The sequence below is a fragment of the Mustela nivalis genome (assembly GCF_964662115.1).
Source record: "Mustela nivalis genome assembly, chromosome: 16".
Classification (NCBI taxonomy): domain Eukaryota; kingdom Metazoa; phylum Chordata; class Mammalia; order Carnivora; family Mustelidae; genus Mustela; species Mustela nivalis.
In genome coordinates, this window is record NC_139035.1 from 44,388,435 (window position 1) to 44,415,699 (window position 27,265).

Consider the following 27,265-nt stretch of genomic DNA (forward strand, 5'->3'; position numbering starts at 1 on the left):
ATAAGCCTTGGGGATGGCAGGAATGGGGAAGCCACCGGCAGGAGGGGGGACAGGAAGACATGGGTCAAATTTCAAGCAGACAGACCATCCAAGGAGATGTTAGGGTGTTAGCTGGGAGCAGTGGGCTTGGTGCTGTGGAACTGGCTGGAGGGACAAAGCGAGAGGAGTTAAGGGATTGCTGGTTGGAAAGTCAGGCCTGGAGGACGGGGGAAGGTAGGAGCTGAGGAGGTAGAGGGAGGTTTGGGAAAGACCCACTCCACCGTGGTAGTTGAAGCAGTGAGTAGAGAGGGGCTTGAGGTTGGCCTGGCGGGGTTGGAGGAAGAAGAAGACGGGACCCAGAGCCCATGAAAGACGGAGTTCACCCAGAGGAGTGTGCCTGAGCTCGAGCTGAAAAGTGTGGCGGGTTCCTCCAGGGTCTTTGTTTTATGATTCAGGAAGCTTCAGGGTGTTTAACAGCAGAAGGGAGAAGAAAGCAATGAGGAGGGTGCTGGAGGGTTTGCGATCCTTCTAAGACTGAGCCCCCTGGGAGGGGCGAGCTACTGCCATGGCTATGGAGGCAAGGACAGCTGTGGAGGCTGTGAGGCTTCTGTGGTCACATTAATGTCACCGACATAGGGGTATGTCGGTGACATAGGGATATGATGGCGTGGAGGGGCGTGGGAGGGAGCAGCAGTTTGGGGGCACAGGGAGAGGGGAATGGAGGGATTGCCAGGCAGCCCCAAAGGGCCGGTTGAAGTGCACATAGCTTACCAGCTCTGCGACCTTGAGCAAATCACATGAACTCTCTGTGCCTCAGTCGTCTCATCTGGAAGATGGGAATAATAATAATAATAATAAAGCTGGATGAGGTGGTGAGGACTGACTCAGATGAGGCGCGGAGAAGTACTCGGAGTGTGAACTGTGATTAGTGCCGACCCGGATGGGGACGAGCGCCAGGAGAAAGAGGAATGAGAGTCATCGGGGAGTGGCTGGTTGGGGGAGAGGGCTTTGCCTTCAGCTGGGAAGGCCTTTCTAGGAGGAGAGGCCGGTGGGTGAGGCGGCCATCTGAAGGAAGAGCAGCACATGGAAAGGCCCGAGGTAGGGAGGTGAGCGGCCGGTGTGGCTGGAGGAGAGAGGGTGGGAGACCGGCTTGGAGAAGGGTCCGGGGTCAGCCCGGGTGGGGCCTGCCGGGACGGGATAGGCGGCATGTGTTTCCCCCGTAGCAGTGGGACGCATTGGAGGGTTGGACTGAGAAAGTGATTTGCTCAGACGTGGGGTTCTAGGAGGATCTCTGTGACACTGTCCAAGGAGCAGCCTGCCGGAGTGTGAGGGAGGGGACGTCCCCCACAACAACATCCACAGACCAGGTGAGCACGAGGGCAGAGAGCACAAAAGTGCTTGCTCCTGTCTTCCCCATCTGTCCAGACCCTTCCTGGTGCCATGACCTTACCTAGGCACCAGGAAGGCGATAAAGAGTTTCTCTGTCCAAGAAGAGCAAAGGGTAGGATTGCACCCCGATGCTTGCCCCACAAAAAGGCATGGGATAAAGACTCTGGGGCACAAGGGCTCTGGGTCACCCCCTGTTCCTTGTGCCCCCCCACCCGGGAGGAAGCCCCGTGCTTGGCTTAGGCTCTGTGGGCTCTCTGGGACCCTGCTGTCGACGGGCGCTGTGAGACGACCCCTCAGCTCACTTGGTGGGCTCTGGGCTTACTTTGGGTCTGCTCGGGTGGCTTGGATCCTGCCTCTCCTCCCCAGTCTTGGTTCCCATGGCAGGCTGGGTTTCAAGAAGGGGCGCTTGTGCTCTCTAGTCCATAGAAAGAAGAGTCGGGGTGGGGGTCCTGCCCACTCCACACCCCCTCCCAAACCCTAATGCCGACAGTTGCGTCATTCGGGATACCGTGAGATGGCAGCTGAGCTCCTGTGCTCTGGGCCTACTCTCGTGCTCCTTGAACTATGAAGGGGTCTACTCAGGTCGAGACATGTCTTCACGCACTCCAGGTGGGGCTAGGGAGGGACTCACGGTCGTTGGGGGGGGGGGGTCCTCCATGCATGGACGTGCTCTGAAATGGCATGGGGTGCGCAGAAGGCATGGCCTCGGCCCAACTGGGGGTACCCGCACAGGGACTGTCTGCTGTAAGGGAGCACACAGCCCAGCTGGGGGAACGTGAGAAAGCACACGGCGTTCTGGAACGACACTCCAGCCAGGACCCCTGGCAAGGAGACCTGGTTGGCTTCGGGAACATATCGGTGGGAAAGGTCGCTGTTGGGGCCTGTGCGGGCCTGTGAAGGTGTTCTTGGAACAGGTTTTTGCAATGTAGCCACGGCCTCCGTTCCCTAATGGGTAGCAGAGTCCCGTTTCCTCATCCCAGGCTCATTCATGGGGACTCGAACTTTCAGGGCCAATCTCTGGCCTTCTGTCCACCCCCATCAGGCTATAACCAGCCATCTGGTTTGAAGAATGCCGTGCCCCATCCTTAGGAAACTTCCCCTTCCTAGAGGACCTGTTCAGCCTTCTGCTGCTTATTCTGCTTCCTATATCCCTTTCCTGTGCCTCTTTTCTGACCTCTGGACCTTGGCTCTTTAATTATTTTCTCTCCGTCCCTGTAGCGGGGTGGTTCGGGCCAGAGGGCTGCTAGGTAGTAGCTTAAGGCTCGAGGAGGAACATCGACATGAAATAGCCATTCTTCCCCCACGTTTCCCTGCTCACCTCCACCCCCGGGGAATCGCTCATGTCTCTGCTCCTGCCCCTCCCCAGCTTACACCAACAACCAGGCCGACATCGCCACCCAGGGCTGGTTCATTGGGCTCATGTGTGCCATCGCCCTCCTGGTGCTGATCCTGCTCATCGTCTGTTTCATCAAGAGGAGTCGGGGCGGCAAGTACCCAGGTAGGATGTACGAGAGGAACGGGCTTGGGGACATGGGGCCAGCATTCCCAGGATTCCCCAGCCATATCCAGGGGGCTCAGGTTCTCCTGGCAAGCCTAACCCTTGCCAAGCTTGGACAGACAGTCCTCTCCCCTGGTCTGTCCGTCTTAGAGCTGCCAGAAAGCCCTTGAGTTAATCAAGTTCGCCTGAGGTGGGTGGATGGAACGGTCCAGGCAGCTCCAGAGAGGGGACGGAAGAAGCCGTGACTCCCATTAAGAATGACCTTCCCTGCCCTTGACTCACCAGCTGTCTGCTCAGTAAATTGGCTTTTTTCAGCCTGAATCTCATTAGGATCCCATGTCCCAAGGAAGGAAGAAGGAAGAAAAGCATTTTCTCTAACCATGAGAAGGAGAGAACAGAGAAGGGAGGGTCTGGATGGAAGCAGCACGCCCATGAGAGAGGCTCTCTGGGCTGTAATGACAGACCCCTGGCAGAGGGTCAGGAGCTCCTGCTCGAAGAGCCCCCAGAGGCTCAGGGGGGGCCTGCATTGGTACAGACCCCATCAGCAAAGAGCTCTGGGCTTCCCTAGCATCCCAAAGAGCCATTGCTCTTCTGGGTGCCTCAAGATCCACCAGCCCAGACAAACCAAGGTCAAGGACAAGGACCTCGGGCATTCCTGCTTCTGGAAATATTGATTGCTTTTTCAAATAGGGGCAACAAAACCATCTGTCTGGGACGGGGTGGGTAGAATGACAGGAGACAGGATAATGAATGACCCAGTGAGCAAAAATCCTGCCGGACTGCAGAATGAAATTGCTCCCTGACCCCCAAAGCTCCATTGCCAAGCACGGGCCATGCTCCCCAAATGCCTGCCTCTCCCTCCCTCTAAATGAGTCCTCCGCCAGGGTCCCCCTAAAACTCAACTCAGAGAGAAGATTCTCTTTCCCCTGTCCGCGTACCCTCAGACCCTAGGATTCTAAAGGGTTTTGCCTGTGATTTAAGTGAGGCAGGTGTCTGTGAGGGAGAGCAGGAAATTGTAATTCTTTATTGGCAAATACTGTTTCCTTTCACCTTATTGTGCTGTGTTGGGATTGTTTTTCTCCTGAAAAAGAGAAAGCCAGAGTCAGGGAGAAGAGTAGCCTTATTGAGCTCACCCCCCAACTCATCAGATCAACTTTGAAGCTTCCTTTACCTATTAGACAGTGTTGCTTTCCAGAAAGTTCTCACAGCTTACCTCCTTCCCTCCAGCTGCAAGGTAAGGCCCTAGTCCACTAGAAAAATGAGCAAACCATGAGGCCCGGGCTCCAACATTCGTGCTAGACTTCATGGTAGACTCTGTGCTGGGTGCCAAGGACCCGGAAAAGAAAGGTGATCTCTCCCTCAAGACACAGCAGGCGCCCAGCAGGAAGATCACAGCCCAGCAAGACAGGGCGTGGGATGGGTGTGTGCAAACCACAGAGGAAGCGTGGGAAAAGAGGGTCCCACACACTAGTGAGGTCACAGCCGGAAGAGCATTTTCCATCCCAAAGGTGCCTACGGAACGTCCCCTCGGCCCAGGGCCCCCTGTTGGGGGCTTTTACAATCGGAGCACAAATACTTATGCTGCAGAACAGAATAAGAGAGGGGCCAAAAAAAAAAATCACATCCATTTGGTGGTGCTGGGTGCGGGGGCAACCTCGTGGAAAGGTGGGGGTGGGGGAAGGGGCAGCCTGGAGGAGGTTTCAGTTGTCAACAGAGAAACCCTGGGGATGAGGAGGAGGCGGGGCGTCAACCTGACAGCTGGTTAAATGCAGGAAGCCCGAATAAGGGAGGCACCAATGGTGCCTTGTTGAAAGAGAGAGTGTCACCGACTCTACAGTTGGGGTCCTGGGGTACAGGGGCATAATCACCATGTCTGTGTCTTCGCTTCTCTTATCGGCCAAGTGCGAGAAAAGAAGGATGTTCCCCTGGGCCCCGAAGACCCCAAGGAAGAGGACGGCTCCTTTGACTACAGGTGGGTGACCTGTTTGGCTCCTGGTCCCCCAACCCCCACCCATCCGGCTGTCACCTCTGCCTCGCTGACAGCCCCTACTTGTAATGAGGGGGCTGGACGAGGCTGCCTCCCCGCAGAGGGGACTCTGCCTGGCACAGTCTCATGGACTGTTCCATTCACTCAACCACACAGCTCCAAGCTGTCGAGATCCTCAGAAGGGTGCTTTCAGCCACCTCTTTCCTCTGAAAGCAGACGCTGGGAAGGCCATGGCCATGAAATGAGCTGTCAGTTTCCTCTCTGCCCACCGCCCCCTCCCTCCCACAACCCTGAAGACAGGGACCCAGGGAAGCTGTATTGTCTTGAAACCTCAACTCAGTGAAGAATTGGGGAGGCGGTTCTAGACCTTTTCCTCATGAACTTGAATGATATCTCCGGGCCCTAGCCAAGAACAGCCCTTGGAGAGGCATCTGGTCATGGCCTGTCCCAAATCAGAGGACTGAGGCCCAAACAGGGACATGATCTGCCGAGGAATCCCACCCACACTTGACGCCCAGGGAGCTGGTGGCAGAGCTGGAGAAACCAGGGCCTCACTTCTGGCTGGATGACATCAGGATCCGTCCCTCTCAGATCTGGATGGGCCTTTGTGGCTGGCATGATGACGCTGTAATGTCCCATTTTGGTGGCAAATGTATCCTGAGTTAAGGCATGATGCAGGGCGGGTCATGGAGGCCTCATTCCCAGACTAAGGCGGGCGGGAGGAAATGCTCAGATCAGAGTCCTACTTCCCCATCCCCACCCTGTTACTGTCTGGGGCAAGATCACCTCATCTTCTCTGACCTCTCCTTTTCCGGCCCTTGGCCTCCACCACTCTGCTCACCAGCAGCCCAGCAGGTGAACACTGCCCGGAGCCACTGCCTGGCCAGGAGCCCAGCAGAAGACTATGTACCAAATCTGTCCACCCAGCCCCCACATCTCCAAAGGCCTCCTAAAAGGGCGAGCAGCAGAGGCCCCTCCCCTGACTGTCCTCAGCACTCCTGGCAGGGCCCATCTTCCCCAGGGGCTGAGCCCTATTTCTTGGCCACCAGTTTCCAAAGGACACAGGGCTTTCCCTCCCCCAGGCCCTCGCTGCAACCCCAGAGAGGGGTGAGGCTCTGAGAAGCCACTTCCTCATCCCCGTCTCCTCCCCCAGACACCAAAGGTGTTTGCCTTGTCCCCACCTACTCCCCTGTCCCACCCACAGGGAGGCTGGGTAGACACACACAGGAACCTGCACAGGCCCACACCCCCACACACGCGCGCACGCACGCGCGCGCACACACACGCACACCTGCCTTGGGTTTGGCTTGGCAGAGAAACCTCTCTAGTGGGTCTCTCTGCTTCTCTCTCCCTCATCTGTCTCCCTGTTTCCGGGTCTCTCGGAAGATGGGCCAACAGGTGACTAGACCAGAGACCCCCTAGTCCTTCTGGTTCCTTTCTAGCTTCCCTTAGAAGAAGTCTGCTCTTTCCAGATCTAGATCCTCTTTCTCTGTGAGAACCTGACACACTGAAGACGCTCCCTCCAAGCTGGGCCATTGTCCAGTAGCTGCATTTGGCTTAGGTGCCTGGAGTCCCCTAGAATCACACAGACACAATCCTCCTGTTCCTGGGAGGGAACGTATGTAAAAAAGACCCAGAAGTAGGACCAGGACCAGCAAGAAGCTGCTGGTTTTCAAAACGTGAGCCCCACTTTCCACACAGACTCAGTGCAGCCCTGTAGACTGGCTGCCTCCCTGTAGCCCCAACACAGGCCCAAGGAACAGGGCGCAAGAGGGAGGGGCTGATAACATTCCAAGTACCGACACCAGGCTCGGGTTCGGGCCCCAGGTCCTCCCCTGCCCAGCACTATCACTGCCCACTCTAAAGGCAACTTAACTAGTTGTTCCTCCTGCACACAGATACCCAGGAAGGACTGCATATGGCCCGGGGACCAGGGAGGGGACATTATGTGTTTGCCCACGCTGCCTGGCACCGCTGGGGGCCATCTACCCCTGAGATGCGGCCATAAGCACCCGGCCCCCCTCAGAGCCTAAAGGGCAGAGCTTTCAGCAGGCTGGGGAAGGGAGGTGGTGCCTGAGCACAGCCCAGTTAAGGGGGGTGGGGTGTTGTCTCACTTCCCTGGGGGCACTGCAGACATCCCAGCAGGTAGACCCTGCTCCGCCCCGAAGCCTGCCAGCTCTCCTTGCAGGGGGCTGGGGGGTGTCTGAAGGGCAGGTCCTAGGGGCCTTGGAGAAACCCAGGCAGAATCGTCAGAGCGTTTCAGGGCTTTGTCTCCAACTACTGGCCTCACATGCTGCCATGTGTGCCCCTCCACTCGTCCAACCTCTTTCAGCCGAGGCCCCAAGCAATAGTGTCTGCTGCTTGGTAGACCAGAGAGCCTACGGAAAGCACAGCACGGTGGGGAAGGGAGAGCCTGCGGAGAGGCTTCTCTCTCCATGGCCCAGACCCGTTGCTTTTTGCCAAGGCCAGACAGGGCCCACCCACTTCTCAGAGAGTCAAAGCAAGTCCAACCCCTCTTGATGGAGAGACAAAGGCCCAGGGAGAAGAAAGGCATTCCCGGGGCCACAGGACCACACCCCAGCTCTTTGACCCACCCCATCCTGCCTCGTCTCCTGGTAGCTGGCTGTCCTCACCGTGGGGCGGCTGACCCCAGACGGGAGTCAGAAGACTGGGCTCCAGGCCCAGCGTGGCACCACCTTCCCACCTCACGTGGGAGAAGACGCCAGGGAGAAACCTGGTCCTCTCCAGGCCTCGGGTTCCCGCCATAATCCAGCCAGGCAGGGGAGGGCTCGGGGGAGGGAGAGGCTGACCGGTGACCTCTGAGGTCCTCCCCTCTCGGAGCTGCGTAGCCCATGCGCTCGGCGAGAGGCCAACGGCCCGGTGCTACCGCACCTTGGTTTAAGCGACACTGGACCAGGCCAGGCTCTGATTCTCTGTCTCTCTCTGGCCAGTGACGAGGACAACAAGCCCCTGCAGGGCAGCCAGACGTCCCTGGATGGCACCATCAAGCAGCAGGAGAGTGACGACAGCCTGGTGGACTATGGCGAGGGTGGCGAGGGGCAGTTCAACGAGGACGGGTCCTTCATCGGCCAGTACACGGTCAAAAAGGACAAGGAGGAGACAGAGGGCAATGAAAGTTCAGAGGCCACGTCGCCTGTCAACGCCATCTATTCTCTGGCCTAACAGAGCCCCCACGCCCAGGACACAGCCACTACTTTGCAAGTGGGAGGAGGGGAGAGGGGGAGATGAAGCCACCGCAGACCTACCACACAGCCGCCACCTTCTTCAGGGACAAGGGTACAACAAGGGGGTCTGCCAAGCTGTGAGGACCAGTGACGGCCCAGCCATCCCCAAGCCCCCTCCCGATGACCGCCCCTGCACCCCCGGGGTGCCACCGTGTGGAGGAGTCCTGGCTACGCTCAGCTGGAGGGAGCCCAGCCCTTCGCTCAGCCTCCCGGCCGCCAGACTGGAGCCTCCCCCACCCCGGCCCGCCCTTGCCCTCCGCACGCGCACTCACCGGTTTCTGTTGGTCACGGCCCTCCACGTTATCCGTATTTTTCTTTTGTGCATCTTTACCGTCCAGACCCAGCGTCTCCATTTTCTTTTCCTTTCGAAGAAATGTCCCTGGACAAAGAAAGAATGGATGGATTCTCCCCCCGATGGGCAAAAGGATTGACCTGTAAAAGATGTTGTAGAAAAGCTGTCGTATTCACACCGCCCCCCCGGGCCAACGTATTTCCGAAGGATGCCTTTCTCGCCAGATGCCTCCCCGGGCCCCCAACCCATGCGCCTTGGCCTTGTCAGTTGCTGAGCTGGGCTTGGCTGCTTTCTGGAAAATGACAGTATTTTTGGCAGGGAGAGAGTGGGCAGGCCTCCTTGCCCCGCTGTGGTTCAGTCGGGAGGTGGGCTTACCTCTTGCTTCTGGCTCTCACCCTGCCCCTTCCCCCAGCGTGTCCCAGACAAGAGCTGCGCCAGCTCTGAAGGAGTCTGAGGAGCGGGAGCGGCCACGGATGGGAAGAGCTTCGAAGCCAGTGGCCGAGTACCTCAAGCAGAAGGAAACCGGGCGTCTGGTCCCTGGGGAGCTGTGCTCACCTCAGGAGAGAAGGAAAGGGCTGGGTTTGGACTTCCTTCCTCCCCATCGGTGAAACCCGGGATGTGGGAGAGAGGACCGTGCACCCTGCCTCGAGGGATGAGGGCACCCCCCACACCTGGTCAGGGATCCCCGCTGCTACCCTCCCGGGGATGGAACCAGGCGTGCAGAAGCTTTGCTGATGTGTTTGGGGGTACAAGGTGCTGCTCCCCCTTTCGCCTCTAGCAAGTAGCATCTCCTCCATCAATTCTGTAAGACGTCGAAAGTGGTGTTTCACACTGTGCCGCCCCCCGAGACCGAACCAGTGTGTCCTGTCCTCGGGGTATTTACATATCAGGAGAGTGCGCGGGAACACCACGCTGATCGCGCTGGAGAGCCTGGCCTGGGGACCTCGCGCCCTCCGGATGCCTTACGCAGCTCTGATGTGGCCCTGCAGCAACCAGGTCCCCAGCTCCTGCCCGTAAACCTCGAAGCCTCCAGAGATGTCTCTCAAGAATGGGGCGGCCCCAGCAAACATCACCACAGACCCAGAGCAGCCGCTCGCCTCGTGCCCTGCACCCCGTTGCCCAGCCCGAGACCCACACAGCCTGCAGTGCTCAGAGACCCAAGGCGCGGCCTTCAGCCTCCCCACCTAATCCGTTTCTGAAACCAAAGGTACCTAGCCTCAGAGAGAGATCTTGAGCCTGAGAGCAACCTGGTAACGGTCGCTGCAGCTAGAGCTGGTTTCGGGAGGGAGAAGCTGACCCCCCATCTGGACTGCCTGCCACGGGCACAGCCTCTGGTCCGAGCCTCCAGCTGCTCGCCCGGCAGCCTGGGCGGCAACGGAGCTGCATCCTTCAGAGGCTCGATCAAAGCATCGTTTGCCACACGTTTACACCACAAAGGTATTAGCAATGTTTGCATCCCTTCATAATCAGTCAGCTGAAGGTCAGGCACATAGACACACGTACTCTGCAGGTAAGAAACCATAGCCCAGAGCTGAGCCAGTTGTGCTGTTTGAACCTGAGAGCAGGTGCCTGGCCTTTGGCCCCAGCCGTGGCCAGCCTTTGCAGCCCAGAAGACCCAGGGACAGCTCCCTCATGCTGAATGGAGACAGGGTGAATCACGGGGGGCTAGGAGTGAGCTTAGGGGTCCCCTCCTCTGGCTTTCCTCTACAGCTGGGCAATCCTGCACCCAAGCCCAGCCTCTCCAGGGAACGTCAGGGAAGTGTGCCTATAAACTGAATTAAAGGAACAGCCTTTCCAGAATATGCTCTGGATCTGAGCAGAGTAGACAGTGTCTTGGGCCCCACCCGACCATGTGACACCCCCACACCAGTGAGCTCAGTGCACCGCAGGCCGGCTCTTTGGGTAAGGGGACCATGCACTGTCATGGTGCCCATCCCCCCGGCTGTGCACCTGAGGACCGCAGAAGGCCTCCTGCTGCCCAGGGGTCTGGGGGAGAGATGATTGCTCAGCCTATCTGCTCTTTGTGTGTGTCATGCCCGCTCGGCACCAGCTCCCTCCGTGTTGGAAGGCCGTGCGGGAAGCCACATGGAGAGGCGCCGTCCACACCGCCATACCACCCAGCCCTCCTGGCAGGTAGGAGTCCACCTGAGCCCGGAGAGGCCGTCTCCCCTGAGCAGAGATGCTTAGAGAGGTGTGTGTAGGGCAGGGTTAGGGAGCAGCCCTTCCAGGAAGAGATTGTCCATTTCCCATGAGCCCGTGCCAGAGCCCAGCCCACTCAGCCAGAAAGCAGTATTGTCCCGCACACCCTGCCCACTGGGGCTCTCAAGCAACCACCCAAAAACATACCAACCATGGGGCCAGGAGACAGTGACACCATCAGTGCTTCTGCCTGCCTGGCTGTAGGGGGTGTGGGAGTCTCTCAGTGATTCCAGAAGCCCTGTTGCCTGTGCTGCGGTCTCACCTGTCTGTGCCGAGCCACCAAAGCTGTGGGCTCAGGAAACAGCCTTGAACTTCTAGTCTGAGCCATAGTCACATGTGAGCCCTGCCCTCCCAGGGCTGGAGTTGAGATGCAGGACACAGTGGGCATTGGTTGGGGGCACCTTGAGTTCTCAAGCCTCCGGTTGCTCCAGGGTCCAAGGGAGAAGCTCCGGCAAGAGCACGTAGTCCACGAGGCTGAGGAAGATGGGGAGGGGGGGTCCCCTGTGGGGTGGGGTCGAGGACCAGTCCTGCTTCCTGAGTCTCTTTGGTCTGTCCCTTGGGGCAAGTTGCTTGACTTGTCTGTATGTTGGTGCCTCCAGTTCCCCTGTGTCATCCCTCCTTTGAATACCTGTGCCCACGGAGGGACAGGAACCCAGCTGAAGGAGCAGGAAGGCCAGTGACTAAGGCGTACAGTGCTGCAGGGCCAGGGACAGCTGCCTCCCACCCTGCCTGGCTTTTGTGAAGGGGACCCATCTTTCCTTATCTTAGTTTTGAGGAGATAGTTGAGGCTCAGCTAAAGGGAAAACCAGACCAGCTCTTTCCCTTGTCCATTGTCTTTGCCCTAGGGTGGGGGCATCTGGTCTGCCCCTTCCTGGCAAGTCCCAAGGTCTGGAGGAGGGTCCAGCTGTCCCAGAAGCAGCCAGTGCCAACACTGCACACGCTGGCTGGGGGGGTCTCTGCAACCTGGGTCAGATTTGGCTTTCATGGCTTCCCCGGACACAGCCTGAGGAAAGGGCTGCAGACAGGTGTGGGTTTTCCCCCACCCACACCCAGCACCCGTGCACGGGCACAGCCACACAGTAGGGCAGCGCTTGCAGGGGGAACAGTACAGATTATGACATTGTCTTAGGGTGGGTTCACACCCTGGCTCACTTGAGAGGTTGGACCCCTCTTGAAGGATTCCTGCAGACAGAACCGAGAGAGTCTGATCCAAAGGAGAGGGAAGCTTCCCTGGGAGAACCCGGGGCAGAGGATCTTTAAGGGTCCAGGGGCCCTTTGCAGGATCTGAGCCAAGCCACAGAGAGTCCCAAACAGCCCGTGGGACAGAAGCAGCGAGGATTGAACACACTTTGCCTCAATCTTAGCAAGGCTGCTTCACCAACACTGAGGAAGGGAGGCTCCCCCAGCTCTCAGGGGGAGGGCAGCCAGTTCCTTGGGTGCGGGCACAGGCGAGCTCCCCATTCGGGACACCGGGGTCAGCACTCCTGCCGTCCCTGCCAAACACACACACATCTGCTAGGAAGAAACCACCCGGTGGATCTTGGCTGAGCTTCACGTGGTGGCTTAGAAGTAGCATGTAGGAGTTCCCTGATTGAAAAAAAAAAAAGGAGGAGACACGTGAATGAAACAAAAAGCTTAAAAAGCCAGGAGGAGGCAGGGCTCTAGGCAGAACCCAGCTCCTGGCAGCCCATCCCCTAAATCAGTTAGGGGCCAGCCCATGGGAGGTCAAACCAACCTTGCTGCTCTCACCAGCCCACCCCGCCCAAGCCTGGGCAGCGCCCTTCCTTCCCTCCCCTGTTGAGAACAGCCTTCCCGAGATAGGTTCAGAGAAGGATCAGAGGGACAGGACCACCACCCAGGGAAGCCACGAGTCTCCACCGAGCAGTGTCCCGCGCCACAACCCCAACCAGTGCACCTCCATTGACACAGTAGTATTAAACAGAAGTTGTCTGACGCTAAGGGTAGAAACGAGCTCAGTCCCAGAGCGCGTCGCTTTGGAGAGCTTCAAACCGCAGCACGTGGGGGAATCACAGAGCTGATCTCATGGACAGGACTCTTCGGACAGACGAGGACACTAAAATCCACAGAGGGGAAGGGACTGGCCCGAGGTCACTCGGCTGGCAAATCAGGGTGAGGGAGAGCCTGAACCAGGGGCCTCCGGAGTCCTTGTCTGGGGTTCTCCACCTGCCCGCAGGTGCCTCCTTGGAAATAGAGCTGTAACTTCACATCTGTCTGTACCTCATATCACTTCTCCCCATGCCCCGTACACCTCCCAAAATGAAAGACACAAAGGATTTTTCTGAGATTGAGACCAGTCTGTCTGTGACAGCCCGTGGGGAAACCAGCTGCGCGGGGCAGACCCCGGCTGGGAGAGTGAGGAGCCGACTGGTGTCTGTCACTGTGAAGTCTGGACTGTAGTCTGGAGTGGCGTCTCTTGTTCCGTGACACTCGGGGCCCCCAGCAGGCTGCGTCCCTCGGGCCCTCGGCCGTGGGGTGCTGAGGGGCGGCTGGGCCACAGAGGCTCTGCCACCCTGGGGTTCACTGGGCTGGAGTTCAGCACACAGAAAGAGTTCAGTGAAGCAATAAACACAAAAATCTGGGAGAAGAAATCCAGAATTTTGTGCCCTACTCTGTTTCTTTTTCAAAAACGATGCCGATCAGTTGACCCTGCCCCTGTTGTTGTTGGTTTTTTGGGTTTTTTGGGTTTTTTTCTTGATCCCTCCCAGTTGGACATCCTCAGTCAGTGTTGTCCCTCTGCCCGGCTCCCAGCTCTTTGCCAACTTCACACTCCTCCTGGGCTGAGCATCAGTCGCCTGTGACATGGTCGCCTTCTGTCCCGGTCCCACCCCCAGCCCACGCTGGCCCCAGAGGACCTCTCTCCCTGCCTTCCCCCTCCCCCGGCACCTGCTTCCCCCCAACACCGTGCCGCATTGTTCCTTCCAGGGGGAGATTTTTTTCCCTGCCATCTCCATGTTCTCCCACACACCCACATACCTGCAGAGTGGTCTGATCTTTTTTCCATTGGTTAAAAATTTAACTCTCCATGGCAGACCTTGTTTTAACCCCTCTCACATCACGTTCTTTCCTCTTTGAGAGTTCTTTTGCATTAACCAACGTTGTCAGCGACAGATGCGGATCTGAGGGTGTCACGTGCGACCTTCAGCAGGGAAGACTTCCGGGCCGCAGAGGACCATCTAATACATGGACTTATAAACTGACTGCATGAGCAATGAAAAGGCCAAATTATTCAGAATTCTTTTTTTTTTTTTTTTTTTTGGAATCACTGTAAAAAAAAAAACTGATTTCTTTTGTATAGAGAACACTAAACGTATAATAAAAGTTGTTCAAAATGGACTCTGGCCAGGTGATCTGTTCATTTTCTTTAGTTCATGGAAAGGGGTACAGGGTTGTCGGGATCGACAACAGAATCAAAAAAGGAGTTCTCCGGGACTCCAGACAGCCCTCACTTCGAGGATTCTGCAAGACCAGCCCTTTTCTTGAAGTCGGTCTTATCCTGGGGGCCTCGCGGACACAATCTGTGTTTTGACCGTACAGCGACAGGCACGTGTGCAGCCGCCGAGAGAGCCCAATTCAGCTGGCCTGTATGTGTGCCTGGGCGCCACTGAGGACGTGCCGTGATGGGGATGCTGGGAGGAGGGGAGCCCTGTGCGATGAAGCTCTGTGTCCTGCCCTCCCCCTGTCGGCACCCCTGCCCCGAGGTGGGAGAATGCTGGCACAGTTCATATTGTTGAAGGAATGAATAATACAGCTTACAACAAACCCAGAACCTGTCTCCGTAGACTCCAAGGAATCTCAACCAACAAGCAAACAGGGGAGGGAACTAGGAAATGGAGAAAGGGAATAGGAAATAGGAAATAGGGAAAGACGCAGAGAAGGCTGTGTCGGTGGAGGGGGACCGCGCACAGTTACACCTCCTTTCTTGATTCTCCCGGCCTGGAGTTGGGCTAATTCCCACTAAGGAGCGTCCCTTTGGCCGTCATCCCAGGCAGAGTGAATGGCGAGGGACCGCCAGACGTTGTAACACCGCCCCCCGCCCTGTCCTCAGGCTGGTGCCGGGGCTAGACAGCGGGCAGGGCTGGGAGGCGGTTCCACTCAGGGAGAAACTGAATGGAATGGGAAATAAGGCCAAAGGGTTGCCCTGAAAATACAGGCCCTGCTCTCCTGGATCAGGGACTACGAGGTAACAATCTAACGCGCCTGTGTTTCCTCTCCCTTCAAAAGTCCTCAGAAAGGGGCGCCTGGGTGTTTCAGTGGGTTAAAGCCTCTGCCTTCGGTTCAGGTCATGATCCCAGGGTCCTGGGATCGAGCCCCGCATCTGGGCTCTCTGTTCAGCGGGGAGCCTGCTCCCCCATCCCCCGCCCTCTCTGCCTACTTGTGATCTCTCTGTGTCAAATAAATAAATTAAATCTTAAAAAAAAAAAAAAAAAAGAGTCCTCAGAAAAGAGCGGGACCTGAGGCCTTATTTCTGGGCGTGGCTCCTCCTGAATTTGCGGGCATCTCGTAGTCTCTGCCACGTCTGAACCTTCCTGTTCACTCCTGGGGATATGTGAAAGATCTTTTCCTCGTCACTCTCAAGTTCACAAGCTGTCTGTGAAGTCTGCCCTTCATGTCCATGGGCACCACCCCACCAGCAGCCCAAGCCCTCATTCTGAATTGACAGTGTCCTTACCTTTCCTGCCACCTACTACCTCCTCATAGAGGAGGCTGGAAGGATCTTGTAACACACAAATGTGATCCTGTCCCTTCTCAAGACCTTCAAGTTCACTACAGTACCTTCAGTCGGCTACAGTAGGATAAAATCTTAACCCCTTGGCTTGGCATGTTAGACCTTTTGTGATTCGACCCCTCCTTCAGCAGCCTTGTTTTTCACTTCACGAACACCCTAAATTCTAGCCATTCCTATCTCTGTCCTGTGCCCCCGACATGCAATGATTTCTCACGCTTCTTATCTTTGGCGATTCAGTTCCACTCAGAATACCTATTAATAACTACTCTGGGCTACTCAATGCTGTAAGGTAGCTAGCATAAAGTTCCAGTCCTCAGGAAGCTCAGAATGTCATGAGAAACAGGTAAGCAAAAGCAATGCTGGAGGGACACCTGCCTGGCTCGGTCTATAGAGCCTATGAGTCTTAATCTCAGGGTCATGAGTTCGAGCCCCATGTTGGGACTAGTTTACTTTTTTTTTTAAAGAGTTTATTTATTTATTTGTCAGAGAGAGAGGAGTGAGAGTGAGCACAGGCAGACAGAGTGGCAGGCAGAGGCAGAGGGAGAAACAGGCTCCCCGCCAAGCAAGGAGCCCGATGTGGGACTCGATCCCAGGATGCTGGGATCATGACCTGAGCTGAAGGCAGCTGACCAACCAACTGAGCCACCCAGGGATCCCCAGGGACTAGTTTACTTTTAAAAAAGAATCAGTGTTATAGTATCCAGGACAAAGGACTCAGTAAATGTGGTTCAGCAAATGAATGAAGGCCCAAAGGTGTGTCTGCTTGGCACACCCTCCTCCTGCCCTTCCCCTTCTAGATAATTCGTAATCACTGGAGTTGATGTCCACAACCAGCCCTGATTCCCAGCAGCACCTGATTCCAGGCTCTTTCCTCTCTCCCATTCCAAACCCTTCCAATATCCCTTCTCCTTACAGATCATCTCTCCTGGACTCTTGGCAGCAAACAGTGGCCTGGTGCTGGGTCCCAGAGGGCTGATCTTTAACAATCAGCTCAGGTGAAGTCTTCCCCACGACCTGACGTAGCCTGTGTAAGGACGTGTGTGTTCTGCACACGCGCACGCACGCACGCGCACACACACCCACACGGCTGCACGGTCTGATTCGGATGCCCTCACTCTGCCCCCAGAACAGCTATGTTTTTTTGTCGTTCCCAGACAGTCCCCGTCATGTGTTGCCTATTTCTTTCACAAAATTGTGAACATCTTGAGTATGAGAAATTTTTGTCCCCTGTGGGTCCACAGCCCAGTGGCCCGTACACAGCACCCACAAAATGAGTGAAAAAGAATGAAAAAGAAGGCATTCCTTTGATGTGGTGGCTGGGTGAATTCAAGACTTCTGTGTCATCCTCTTTGGATACTATTTGGATATTGGACTTGGATGTGACTTTCGGGGGGCTGTGGGCATTCCGCTGGCCCACTTTTGGAGCAGGAACTCCCCCCCCCCCCACACACACACACACGCAAAGGGACAGAAATGGAGGGATGAAGAAAGCATCTTATTTGAAGAAAGCCAACCTCCATTCAACTGAGGCCAAACAAAGCGGCTGCCTCCCTTCGGGGGCCCAAGGGATTCCCAGAATACGCATCATCCCTCATCCCTGTCTCCAGAAGGCTGCGCCTCCCAGCCCATTAGAAATGCTAATCTCCAGCATGGGTTGGATTAACTGACCCAGTGGGAGGCGACAAGTCATCTTCCAATCTTCATTAAGAGTGAAGGCTCTACCCCATCTTGCCCAGCTGCCCCCAAAGGGATGGGACCTGGGAATTCATTACAGCCCCTTTCATCAAGGCAGCCACTACTGCTCGAAACCGTATTAGGTGGCGGAAGGTAGGGGAGGGCCACTTTAGCCTCCCCTCCCCACTTAATGCATCAGAGCCCATTTGTTTGATGTCAGTTCCTGCTGGAGCGAGAACCAGGCAGTGGGCCTCAGAGCAATTTGGAGCCACAGCTGCGGCCCAACAGCCCACTCCCAAGCTCCACTCCCACCTCCACCCCCACCCCCGCCCCTGAACTTGCTGCTGATTAGCCCCAGACCCCACTGCGGGGAAGCAGGGCTTTGTGTAGACAGGGGAAACGGCCACTCTGAAGCAAACAAATGAAATTACTTAGTGAATATTTAACATCACAATTGTTCTCTAACAAGGCTGAATCCTATTCAGGGAAGGGTCTGGGACTGATGGGGTAGGGAGTTTGCAGAAAGGCCCAGGGACAGTCCAGCATTATTGGGGGGAGGGAGCTTTTGGAACCCCAGGGCAAGAGTGGGGGGCAGATGAGGAGCAGAGACAGGCAGCAGGAAGATTCGTACTTCTGTTCGTGCGGTCCCTAGACCGGCAGCATCCCGATGGACCGGGAACTTAGAGAGATGGACGTTCTGGGTGATTCTGATGCGGGCTAATGTGTGAGGAGCACTAGATGACAGGGACAGTGACAAGACCGGGTACTCTAAGATGCGTCGTCCCCTCCCAGTGGCCCCTCTCTGAAGTGTCACTCGCATCTACCCAATGGATGAATTTGCTTCACATGAGCGGATCTTTTAGGAAAACTAGCAAAGTTGGTGAATTCTACATCCAAAGTAATGCAGGGCGAAGCAGAGGCAGCAGGAGAATGTCAGCGTCAGAACACGCCCCCCAGGCATTAGCAGACATCGTGCGAGAGCCTTCAACGTTCACGGAGCGTGGGATTGGCAGGGGAACTGATCCGTTTCCATCCATGTCAGAGGCACGAGGGCACCAGATGGTATTTGGGTCACAATACATTTACATTAAGCGACTTCAGAGGAGAGCCACTAATGACGTTGACGTCCGCCGTCTGTGCAGGGAGAGCGATGGGCACTTTATGGAAATTCTCTCCTATGACCCCCACACCAGCCCCCTGAGGCAGGTTATGTCCCGCCACGCAGGGAAGCTGGGCGGCTAAGGGCTGGGTAGTATCCCCACTAAGCTGACAAAGTCAGAGCCCGCTGCCAGGCCCGTGGGACTCGAATACCTCCCCGTGGGCCAGGACCCTGGAGGTATGAACGGGCATCGCCGTGACAAATCAGGCCTGGCGCTCGGTGCCCCCACTGGCGTCCTGCCTGTGCAGCCCCTGCTGGCTTGTCAATGTGGCCGACCGGGATTTACCCCTCACTGCTCTGCTCTGCTGGGGTGCGGGTGAGGGGACATGCAGGCTCCAGACCCTGGCCCCGGGGAGCCCAGGGGAGAGGGTCGTGGGTGCCAGGCTGCTCAGGGTCCTGCAATGAGGGGCCAGGCTAGCTGCCAGCGCTCACCCGGCTCCAAGTCTGCCTTGGGTAATAGGAAAAAAACAGCCAGGACTCAGAAGATAAGGGAGGCACTGGCTGGGTGACTGACCTTTGCTTCTTCCTCAGTAGGACGGAGATTGTGACCGCAGCTTTCTCATACGTTGGTGTGAGCATGAACTCAGTTAAATGTGGGAAGTTCTAAGAAGAGTGTCTGATACGTGGTAAATATTATATAATGCATTAAACGTACAGAAATGAATGAATCCCCTTAGGCTTTCCCCTTCTTCTTCATTCTGGAATGTTCTCCCTAACCTCTATTTCGCTCTTCAGAAGCCCTCCCGATCCTTCCAGGAAGTCTCAAATCCCACCTTTCATGACCAGCCTAGCCCCCAAGCGTGTTTCTCTTCCAGGAGCTGCTCCTGACCTTCCCTCCCCCTGTCCCCCACCCCACCCTACTCGCCAACCCTCATCCACCTTGACCTTCAGCATGGGTTCACTGCCACTGCAAGGACTTGTCCCTTCTGTGCCTGCCCAGTCTACAAACTCTGCAAGGCAGCCCTCCCCCTCCCACGCAGGTGGGCCTCGTTTGTCTGTGCCCGCCAGTGGCTCAGTCTGTGCTGTATTGACAAGGGGGCACGGGGTGGGGTGGGGGGTTGATGTGTGTCAGGCAGTATCTCTCTTCCTGAAAGCTCGTTTACCAGGTTCGGAGTGGCTGGATGTAAGGGCCAGTGATCAGTATTGAGAGGTAGAGAGGTTCATGCTACAGCCCCATCAATTAACTTTCCCAAAGTCCCCTAAGTGCTCTTGTCTCTTTAAAGCCTAGGAACCCACTCTTGCTTATCGGGAAGGACTGTCCATCTTCCACCTCCCTCCCTCCCGCTGCTTCTCGCTCCAGGCTGGTGGTTAAGACACAGCACCAACCTCTGCCCACCGGGCAGTCCATGGGGCAGAAGAGAATGAGGCCAGCCATCCAGAAGGCCCAGGTTTGTCCTAAGAGAGAACGACAGGACTCTGCCAGCCTGCGTAGCTCTGATCCCCATGGGAGTGGGACAGGGAGGAAGTCATCTGGTGGGGAGGACCATATCCCCCCCAGATTCCGGAGCCTAACTCCCAAGCTTAGGGTAGGAGAAAGCCCCTCTTCCAGGCCACACGGCTCCTTCCTTCTCAACACCAACAGCATTCCTCTCCAGGGACAGGGGGTTTGGCAGAGATCATCATCCACGCCATCCTACTGGAGGTCCAGAATGGCTAAAATCTGCCATCCTTCTCCACCCCCAGGCCCAGCAGCCACCTCCCTGAAAAACAAAGCACAAAACAGAAAGTCCTCCCTTCCAGCCACCTGGGCCTCCTTCCCACGTTTTCCATGGCGCTGAGCCCTGGTACAACCGAGCTCATCAAGCTGCAGGCTCGCTGCCAGGGGGACAGAACACGCTCTGGAGCCCCCAGGCAGGGGGACGGGGCCATAGGTTCAGTGGTCAGTCAGCAGGCTCCCGGAGAAGGCTTGGCCCCTCCTCAGTTATGAGCATCGCCTCAGACCTGCAGACCGGCAGGTGTGAGCCGTGGTCCATCCCTCCATTCCATAGATCCCCCACATCAAATGCTAAATCCTAGACTGGCTCCCAACCCAGCCCCAGCGACCCAGCAATGCACTAGCTAAGCTCCTTGGGGAGAGCAGGTGTCCTGTTCAGACTGTGGCCAGCCAGCGTCTGCAAGGGCTGTGAGGTTTCCCGGGCCGGGAGTGGGACGAAATACACAAACCTACAAATACACTCATTCCAAAGCCAACAGAAATCGTCTGAGAGCTTCAGACTCTGAAGCTGGCTGAACCTGGCCCTCTAGCCTCCCCCATCCCAACACACCCCAACACAGACAGCTGGGCGCCATGCTGCTCTGGGAGAGCTGGGGGCCAGAAGAGCAATACGATCATTCTCCAGAACCTCATCCTATCCCAAACTGAGGACCGTGAACGTGCATGGTACCCAGACATAGGCAGGACCTAGACCAGGGGGGGAGCCTCTGCACCCCCTTTCCTCCCTGCCCCCAGCCCTGACATCCATTTCCGATCTCCCAGCCCCGCTTCAGGGCTGTCAGGCACCCTCTTGTGGGTCCATCAGTGGCTTTTAACGGAGCCCCCCGCCCCCGCTTTCATCCTATTAGTGAGCTGGGAGTAATTATGACTTCATTAGCCAAATAGGTTCTTGGTTCAAAGATTCCCTCCACCCCCCAAAACAAAACACACACCCGCTTCCCTCCATCTGAGGTCTGTCCCCCGGGGCACCAGCTAACAATGTAGCAGGCTCCGGGGAAACCAGCAAGGAAGGGGGAAGAAGCCAAGGATGGCTGGCCAATGGGGAGGGGGCCAGCAGCTGCACCCCCTCCGCCGCCACGCATCTGTCGGTGGGCTACCCCCACCCCAGATCTTTGACAGGGAGAAGGATGGCCCTCCAGCAAATGAGGGGCGTGACCCTTTGCATCTGTCTGCTGTCCTTCGCCCCCCAGCCCCCTGCTCTAACTTCCAGCTACTTCCCGGATGGACAGACCAGGCTTTTCCTGTAGGGGGGCTCTTAGAACCAATTCCCAGGGGCCTGTAGAATGTCGGGAGTCGCCAGCTTCCCTGCCCCCAGTCTCCCATCTAGACTGCAGCTGCGGCAGATCCAGAAACGAGGAAGACGGGTCTGCCAAGCAAGGACAAAGCTGCTCCCAGGACCGGCTGCCTCGGGGGGGTGGGGGGGTGGGGGGTTGGGGGGGGGACTCAGCCAGCCCCGGCCTCCAGGCCACGCAGGCAGATCCCTGACACCTCGGAAAGATTCCACAGCTTCCCCATCTCCAATCTGGCTCCCTGTATCTCAGCCTTAGAAAGTGTTTTCTTTGGGTCTAAATTAGCTCCACCTTGCAATTAAAACCATCCCCGCTAGGGAAATGGCTTATTGTGTTTCTCTTTTACTGAGCTTTTAATAGCTTTTAGGAGCATGGAGTCCAAGCCTTCTGCCTCCATTCCGCCCTACCACAAAACTTCCTCAGTTACCGCGAGCCACGCAGTGCTACTGCCTCTCGGCGCAGGCCAGGAGGCGTCCCAGCTAAGGCCAGGCCAGCTCCGGCCACTCCCACTGCTCACCCTCCAGCAGGGAAGGCACTGGCTTCTTGCAGACCCTCAGACGTATGCCTCTTTGTCCATGCAGTTTCCGAGAGAGATGGCTGCTTCTTCTGGGGGCTGCGCAAGTAACAGCTGGTGAATTCTCATTCCTGCTGAGGGCCCCCCTGCCTGGATCCTCAGCTGGCAAGATGCCATCTGCTGGGGCTGGACCTAGAGGCAGGAGGCTAGATGAAATGACCTCCAGACAGCCCTGCCACTTATTCGACTCCAGGCTACGTGCAGCCTGGCCCTGGCCTTGGCTCTCACCTGACCCTGTCCTGCCCCCAGGCCTGACAGCTCTGCCTCTGCCCACCCTTTCCCAACCCCCAAGCAGCCCAGAGGCCAGGCAGGAGGACCCCTGCTCCCTGCCCTTCAAGCAAAGGGAGTCCCCAGAGGCCAGTCCAGCTGTACACACCGAGCCCCTGCTTGTGCTCCCTGAAAGCAACCCTCCTTTTGTTAATTCTGCAATTTCCCCAAGTGCCAGGAGCGTCTCATTTGACAGTCACCGCATCTGTTCCTGTCACTCTCCAGAAGGTCGAGTGGGAGCCGTGCCAGCCCCTTCCCTGAGGCTCCCACACCTCACGCTTCTTCCATCAGCACGAGCGCCCTGCTCGCCTGGTCCCCTGGGAATACCTCCAGGTCCCCTCTCTATGTCCCCAGCCCCCGGCACCTCTCCTTGTGGCCTTGTCTGGCAGCCTCAATAACCATCTCCCCTTCCAGGACCAAACTCACCTAAGTAGAGGAGCACCTGTCCCGTGCCTCAGGGAACTTCAGGGAACATTAGTCCTTCCTGTGAGGGTCCCAACAGGTGTAGGAAAGTCAAGGACCAAACCCTCATTTGGTCCTTCTCATTGTCCCCCCGTCCCCAACACACACACGCACCCTGTACACGCGGTCTTTGGGCCGCTCACTAGCAGAGCAGTGGACGTTCTGGCTGATTCCTCTGCCTAGAAGGCCTACCAGGAATCTGCCATGCCTGCGTCCCGAACTTCTGCATAGAGATCCTAACCTCGTTACTGCTGACATTCGGGGCTGGGTGATGCTTAGGGGGAGAGAGGGCTGCCGTGTACATTATAGGATGTTCAGCGACATCCCTGACCTCCCCGCAGACGTTACGGGCACACATTCTGCCCCACACGCACCCTTGAGAACCAAAAATGTCCCAGACGCTGCCGGAGGTCCTCTGGTTGAGAGCCACCGAGCTAAGGTAAGAAGGAAACCAGAAACCTTAGTATCAGTGACTGACACCTCCGCCTGGCTCCCGGAGACTGAGGGACAAGGGACAGCTTTGCTAGGGTTTGGCAAGCCTCTTCTGCAAAGGTCCAGGTAGTAAATACTTTCGGCTTTGGAAGCCACACGGCCTCTATTGCCACAGCGCAGCCCCCGGCGTGGCATGAAGGCGGCTGGACCATAAATGAGCAGGCGGGGCTGTGCGCCAATGCACCTTGATGAACGCTGACATGTGAATCTCATCTTATTTTCACGTGTCATGGAATAGTCTTCTTTTTAGTTTTTTAACCATCTAAAAACGTAAAATGCATTCATTCTCAGCACCCGCGCCGTGCTCCTGGCTTCAAGGATCTCAGAGGAATGACCCAGGTTTCCGGCTGACCTGTCCATACACAATGGACAAAGTCAGGCCCAGAGGCTGACCCTGTGAATGGGGTCCTGGTCCTGCAAGGGGGTGGAGGGAGCCAGTCACCCCCAGTCCCTTGGTCCTAATAACTCCGGGGACCGTTTTTTGGTGGGGTAGCCCCACTAAGCCCAGCAGGACTGACTACGTAATTTGCAGCGCCTGATGCAAAATGAGAATGCAAGGCTCTTCTTCAAAAATTATTCATAATTTTGGGGCACCTGCGTGACTCTGTCCTTAAGGGTCTGCCTTCAGCTCAGGTCATGATCCAAGAGTCCTGGAATCGAGCCCCGCGTTGGGCTCCCTACTCAGTGGGAAGCCTGCTTCTTGCTCTCCCACTCCCCCTGCTTGTGTTCCCTCTCTCAATGTCTCTCTCTCTCTTTTTGTCAAATAAATAAATAAAATCTTTTAAAAATTATTAATAATTCCAAGACAGCCGCAGAAGAGCATGAAATAGGCAGGGACGTTCTGAGCACAAAGCCCATGTGATCTCACGGGCTGCACATCACCAAGCTGGCCCTGGACCTCAGTCTCCTCCCGGGAAGGTCTGCACCCACCTCTCAGCCTCTGCCGGGTAGAGGACCAGCCCATCAGGCTGGTTCTCTGGCCCCGGGGGCAGCTTCTCCCACAGGCCCTCAGGGACTGTGCCCTGCACTGTGACATCTGGCTGAGGTGGTGACTGAAGGCCTCCCCCTAGCCCCAAGCTCCCCTTGCTTGATCCATTCAAAGGAGCCTGCGCTAAACAGGCTGGTACTTGCCCTGCCTCTGGGACACCCGAGATTGGGGAAGGAGGAGTCAGTTGCACCCCGACATGGTCTCCGCCACCCCCATCCTGAACTGCAGAGGAATGGATGCCCCACGTCAGCTCATTTAACAAGTATATATTGCACACTGGACGCTCTGCCGAGAGCGCAAAGCCAGAACATTCTGGGTGGAGACACCAATCCTGGACAGATCCCTGAGGGACATGCCCACGAAGGAACAGGCCTGCCCAGGGCCTAAGAGAGAGTCAGTGACCACTGGGCCAATTTCTGAGAGCACAGAGGACTTAAGCAGGTGTACCCAAGGGAGGAAGATGACTGTTCCCAATCAGGAACAGCACAAAGAGGGTGAAATGAGAGAATCTAGCCCCTTCCAGAAAGGGCAGGCAGGTCACCGTGGCAGGAGAGAGTTGGGTGGGGCAAGGCAACAAGGAAACAAGGCAACAAGGAAAGGGCAGAGCTAAAGATGGGGCAGATCTGATGATCTCCTGGGCCACAGGACGAAGCCCGGCACCAACCCGGAGGCAGGAGATGTTGAAGAATTTTTAGCAGGAGAGTGACAGGCTCTGATTTGCATTTTAGGGAGCTCGCTCTGACTGTAGTCTGGAGGGAGGATAGGAAGGACTGAGACCGGAGATGAAGGCTGGAGAGGACGAGATGGTCAGAATTCAGATGCAGCCCGTGAGGGTCAGAGCCAAGACCGTGGGACACGCACAAAGGAGGCCTCTGAGGGCTGAGTGGTTAGTAGGATACCAGGGGGCAGAGGGGTGGAGGAGAGGAGGTGAAGGTCTGGAGGGTCTGGAGGGCACCATTCGTGGGGGCACGGGACCCAAGAGGGGCAGCAGGAGGACAAGGAGAGGTGTATCAGTCAGGGTTCTCCTGAGAAACAGAATGGGTAGGACATGTGTGTGTGTGTGTGTGTGTGTGTGTGCACCTGTACTGTACATTTGTGTCCTATATATGTGTGTGTACACACAGACACATAGATATGATTCATTCCAAGGAACTGACTTATCCAACTGTGGGGGCTGGTGCTGTCTTCCGTAGACGAGCAGAAAGGCTGGGAACCAGGCAAGTGCTGAAGCTGCAGTTTGAGAGCAGAATGTCTTCTTCCTCAGGAAAACCTCAGTTGAGCTTTTAAGACCCTTCAACTGATTGGATGAGGCCCACCCACGTTATGGGGGTCATCTCTCCTTATTTTTTCTTCTTAAAAAAAGATTTTATTTATGTGAGAGGGAGGGAGTGTGTGCACAAGCAGGGGAAGGGGCAGAGGGAGAGGGAGAGGGAGAAGCAGACTTCCCATTGAGCAGGGAGCCCCATGCAGGGCTCGATCCCAGGACCCTGAGATCAGGACCTGAAGTGAAGGCAGACACTTAACCAACTGAGCCACCCAGGCGCCCCAAGGGTAATCTCTTTGAAGTCAGCTGATTATAGATGTTAACCACAGCTACCAGATACCTTCATGGCCATCCCTAGATCAGTATTTGATTAAATTACTATAGCCTAGCCAAGCTGACACATGAATCTTGATGGTCAGGGGAATGGGGTAAGGGGTTGGGATGTGAGACACCCACAGGCATTCAAGTGAAGACTTCTGGCTGTCCAGGGCAGGTTGAAGCCCCAAGGATCCTTCTAGGTCCTCATCACCTCTCCTCTGCCCATGCCTGACTAGTTGGCCTCCCTGCCTCCCAGTCTGTGTCTGCTCTGTGCATTCAACCCTCCCCACCACCCCTAAGTGGGCTTCCAAAGGACATGTCTCAGCCTGCCTCTTGCCTGCTCAGACCCCTCCAGTAGCTTCCGACTGTCTTTGATGAAGCCCCCCGTAGGGTTCATAAGGCTCTTCATGGACGGGACTGGCCGATCGCTCCAGCCTCCTTCCTTCTTTGAAACTTCAAGTGCAGACATGTTGGCTCTCTCCCTCCCCAAGCTCTTCAGGCTCTGCTGCTGCCTTTGCACACGCTCTTAGAACTTCCTGAAGCCACAGCCGTCCTACTTCCTCTCAGCCCGTGCCACCACTACCTGGTGAGTTCAGACATTCCTTCAGGACTCAGGTAAAATATTTTCTCTGTTTCTCATCCGAAGTAGGCCAAGGCAGGTGCCCCTCCGTGATAGTTTGTGCAAACTTGGGTGACAGCTCTTAACTATATTTTGATGATTTGTGCCTATCACCCCACCATTATACTGTGAGCATCTCAAGAGGGTGTATCGTGTCTTATTGTCTTCCGTATCCCCAGCATTTGGCATAGTGCTTAGTGCAAAGGTACTCAATATTTGCTTGGTAAGTGGGTGGATGATGGATGGAAAGACAGATGATGTATGGGTGGGTGGATGGATGGATGGCCATAATTTTCTAACAATTTCTGGCTATCATTTGTGGAATACTTCTTTCATTCCAGGCACTGTACTAGGATTTTTAAGTTCTGAATCAATCCAGGTTTTTGGTTGCAGGCAAAGAATGCAGACTCTGACCATCATAAGCAAAAAGGAACTTTAGCTATCCCGTGGATCACAGAATCAATGGCTAAAGCAGACGACTCAGAAATGGGCAGAAACTGAGGGAGACTAGCCAGCAGAGACTCACTGAGGTCACATCTCAGGAATGGCCTGATCAAGAGACCATCTTTGGGATCACCCACATTGGACACTGCCTGCAAGGGTGCTGGAACCTTCCACTGCCCCCTCTCCTGCTGCCCAACACATGTATGTCACTTCCTCTGATCCATATAACCCTTTAAGGCAGATGGTGTCGCCTCCATTTTACAGATGAGAAAATTGAGGCTTAGAGAAACCTAAGGTCACACAACAAATCAGTAGAGTAGGTGGAACGGAAATCCATCTTTGTCTGACTCCAAAGCCCATTGGCTTCTGCTCTGCTGTGTGCTATCTCCTTCCAGGGGGCACAAGTCACTGGTCTTGTGTAAATACAGCCCCCTTGGGTAGTGTACCAGGACACCAAAGCCTCAAAATTCTAACGTACCATCTTTTGCATAACTATAGATTTGGGTTACATTTTTGGCCCTAACAAATTATGGTGGGGAACATAAAGATAGCCAAGTCAGCGCAAGTAGGCTGAGCAATTAGAGAAAGGGTCAGTGCCCTGACATGGGTTGATTTAAACTGCTTCTAAGAAATTAGGCATCGGATATCCAGGGATCCTGGAAAAT

General features: G+C 56.0%; 1 protein-coding gene across 19 annotated transcripts in view; it reads left to right on the forward strand.

Annotated features, from left to right (window-relative positions):
• NFASC (neurofascin) overlaps nt 1–13,943 on the forward strand; it is a 175,899-nt gene extending 161,956 nt beyond the window's left edge. For all 19 annotated transcript variants that reach the window (XM_082703875.1, XM_082703891.1, XM_082703890.1 and 16 more), the window contains 3 exons: nt 2,735–2,866; nt 4,769–4,838; nt 7,805–13,943. In XM_082703875.1, coding sequence (XP_082560001.1) covers nt 2,735–2,866; nt 4,769–4,838; nt 7,805–8,036 — 434 coding nt within the window. In that variant the 3' untranslated portion in view covers nt 8,037–13,943. The remainder of the gene's footprint in view (nt 1–2,734; nt 2,867–4,768; nt 4,839–7,804) is intronic.
• The last annotated feature ends 13,322 nt before the right edge of the window (nt 13,944–27,265 follow it).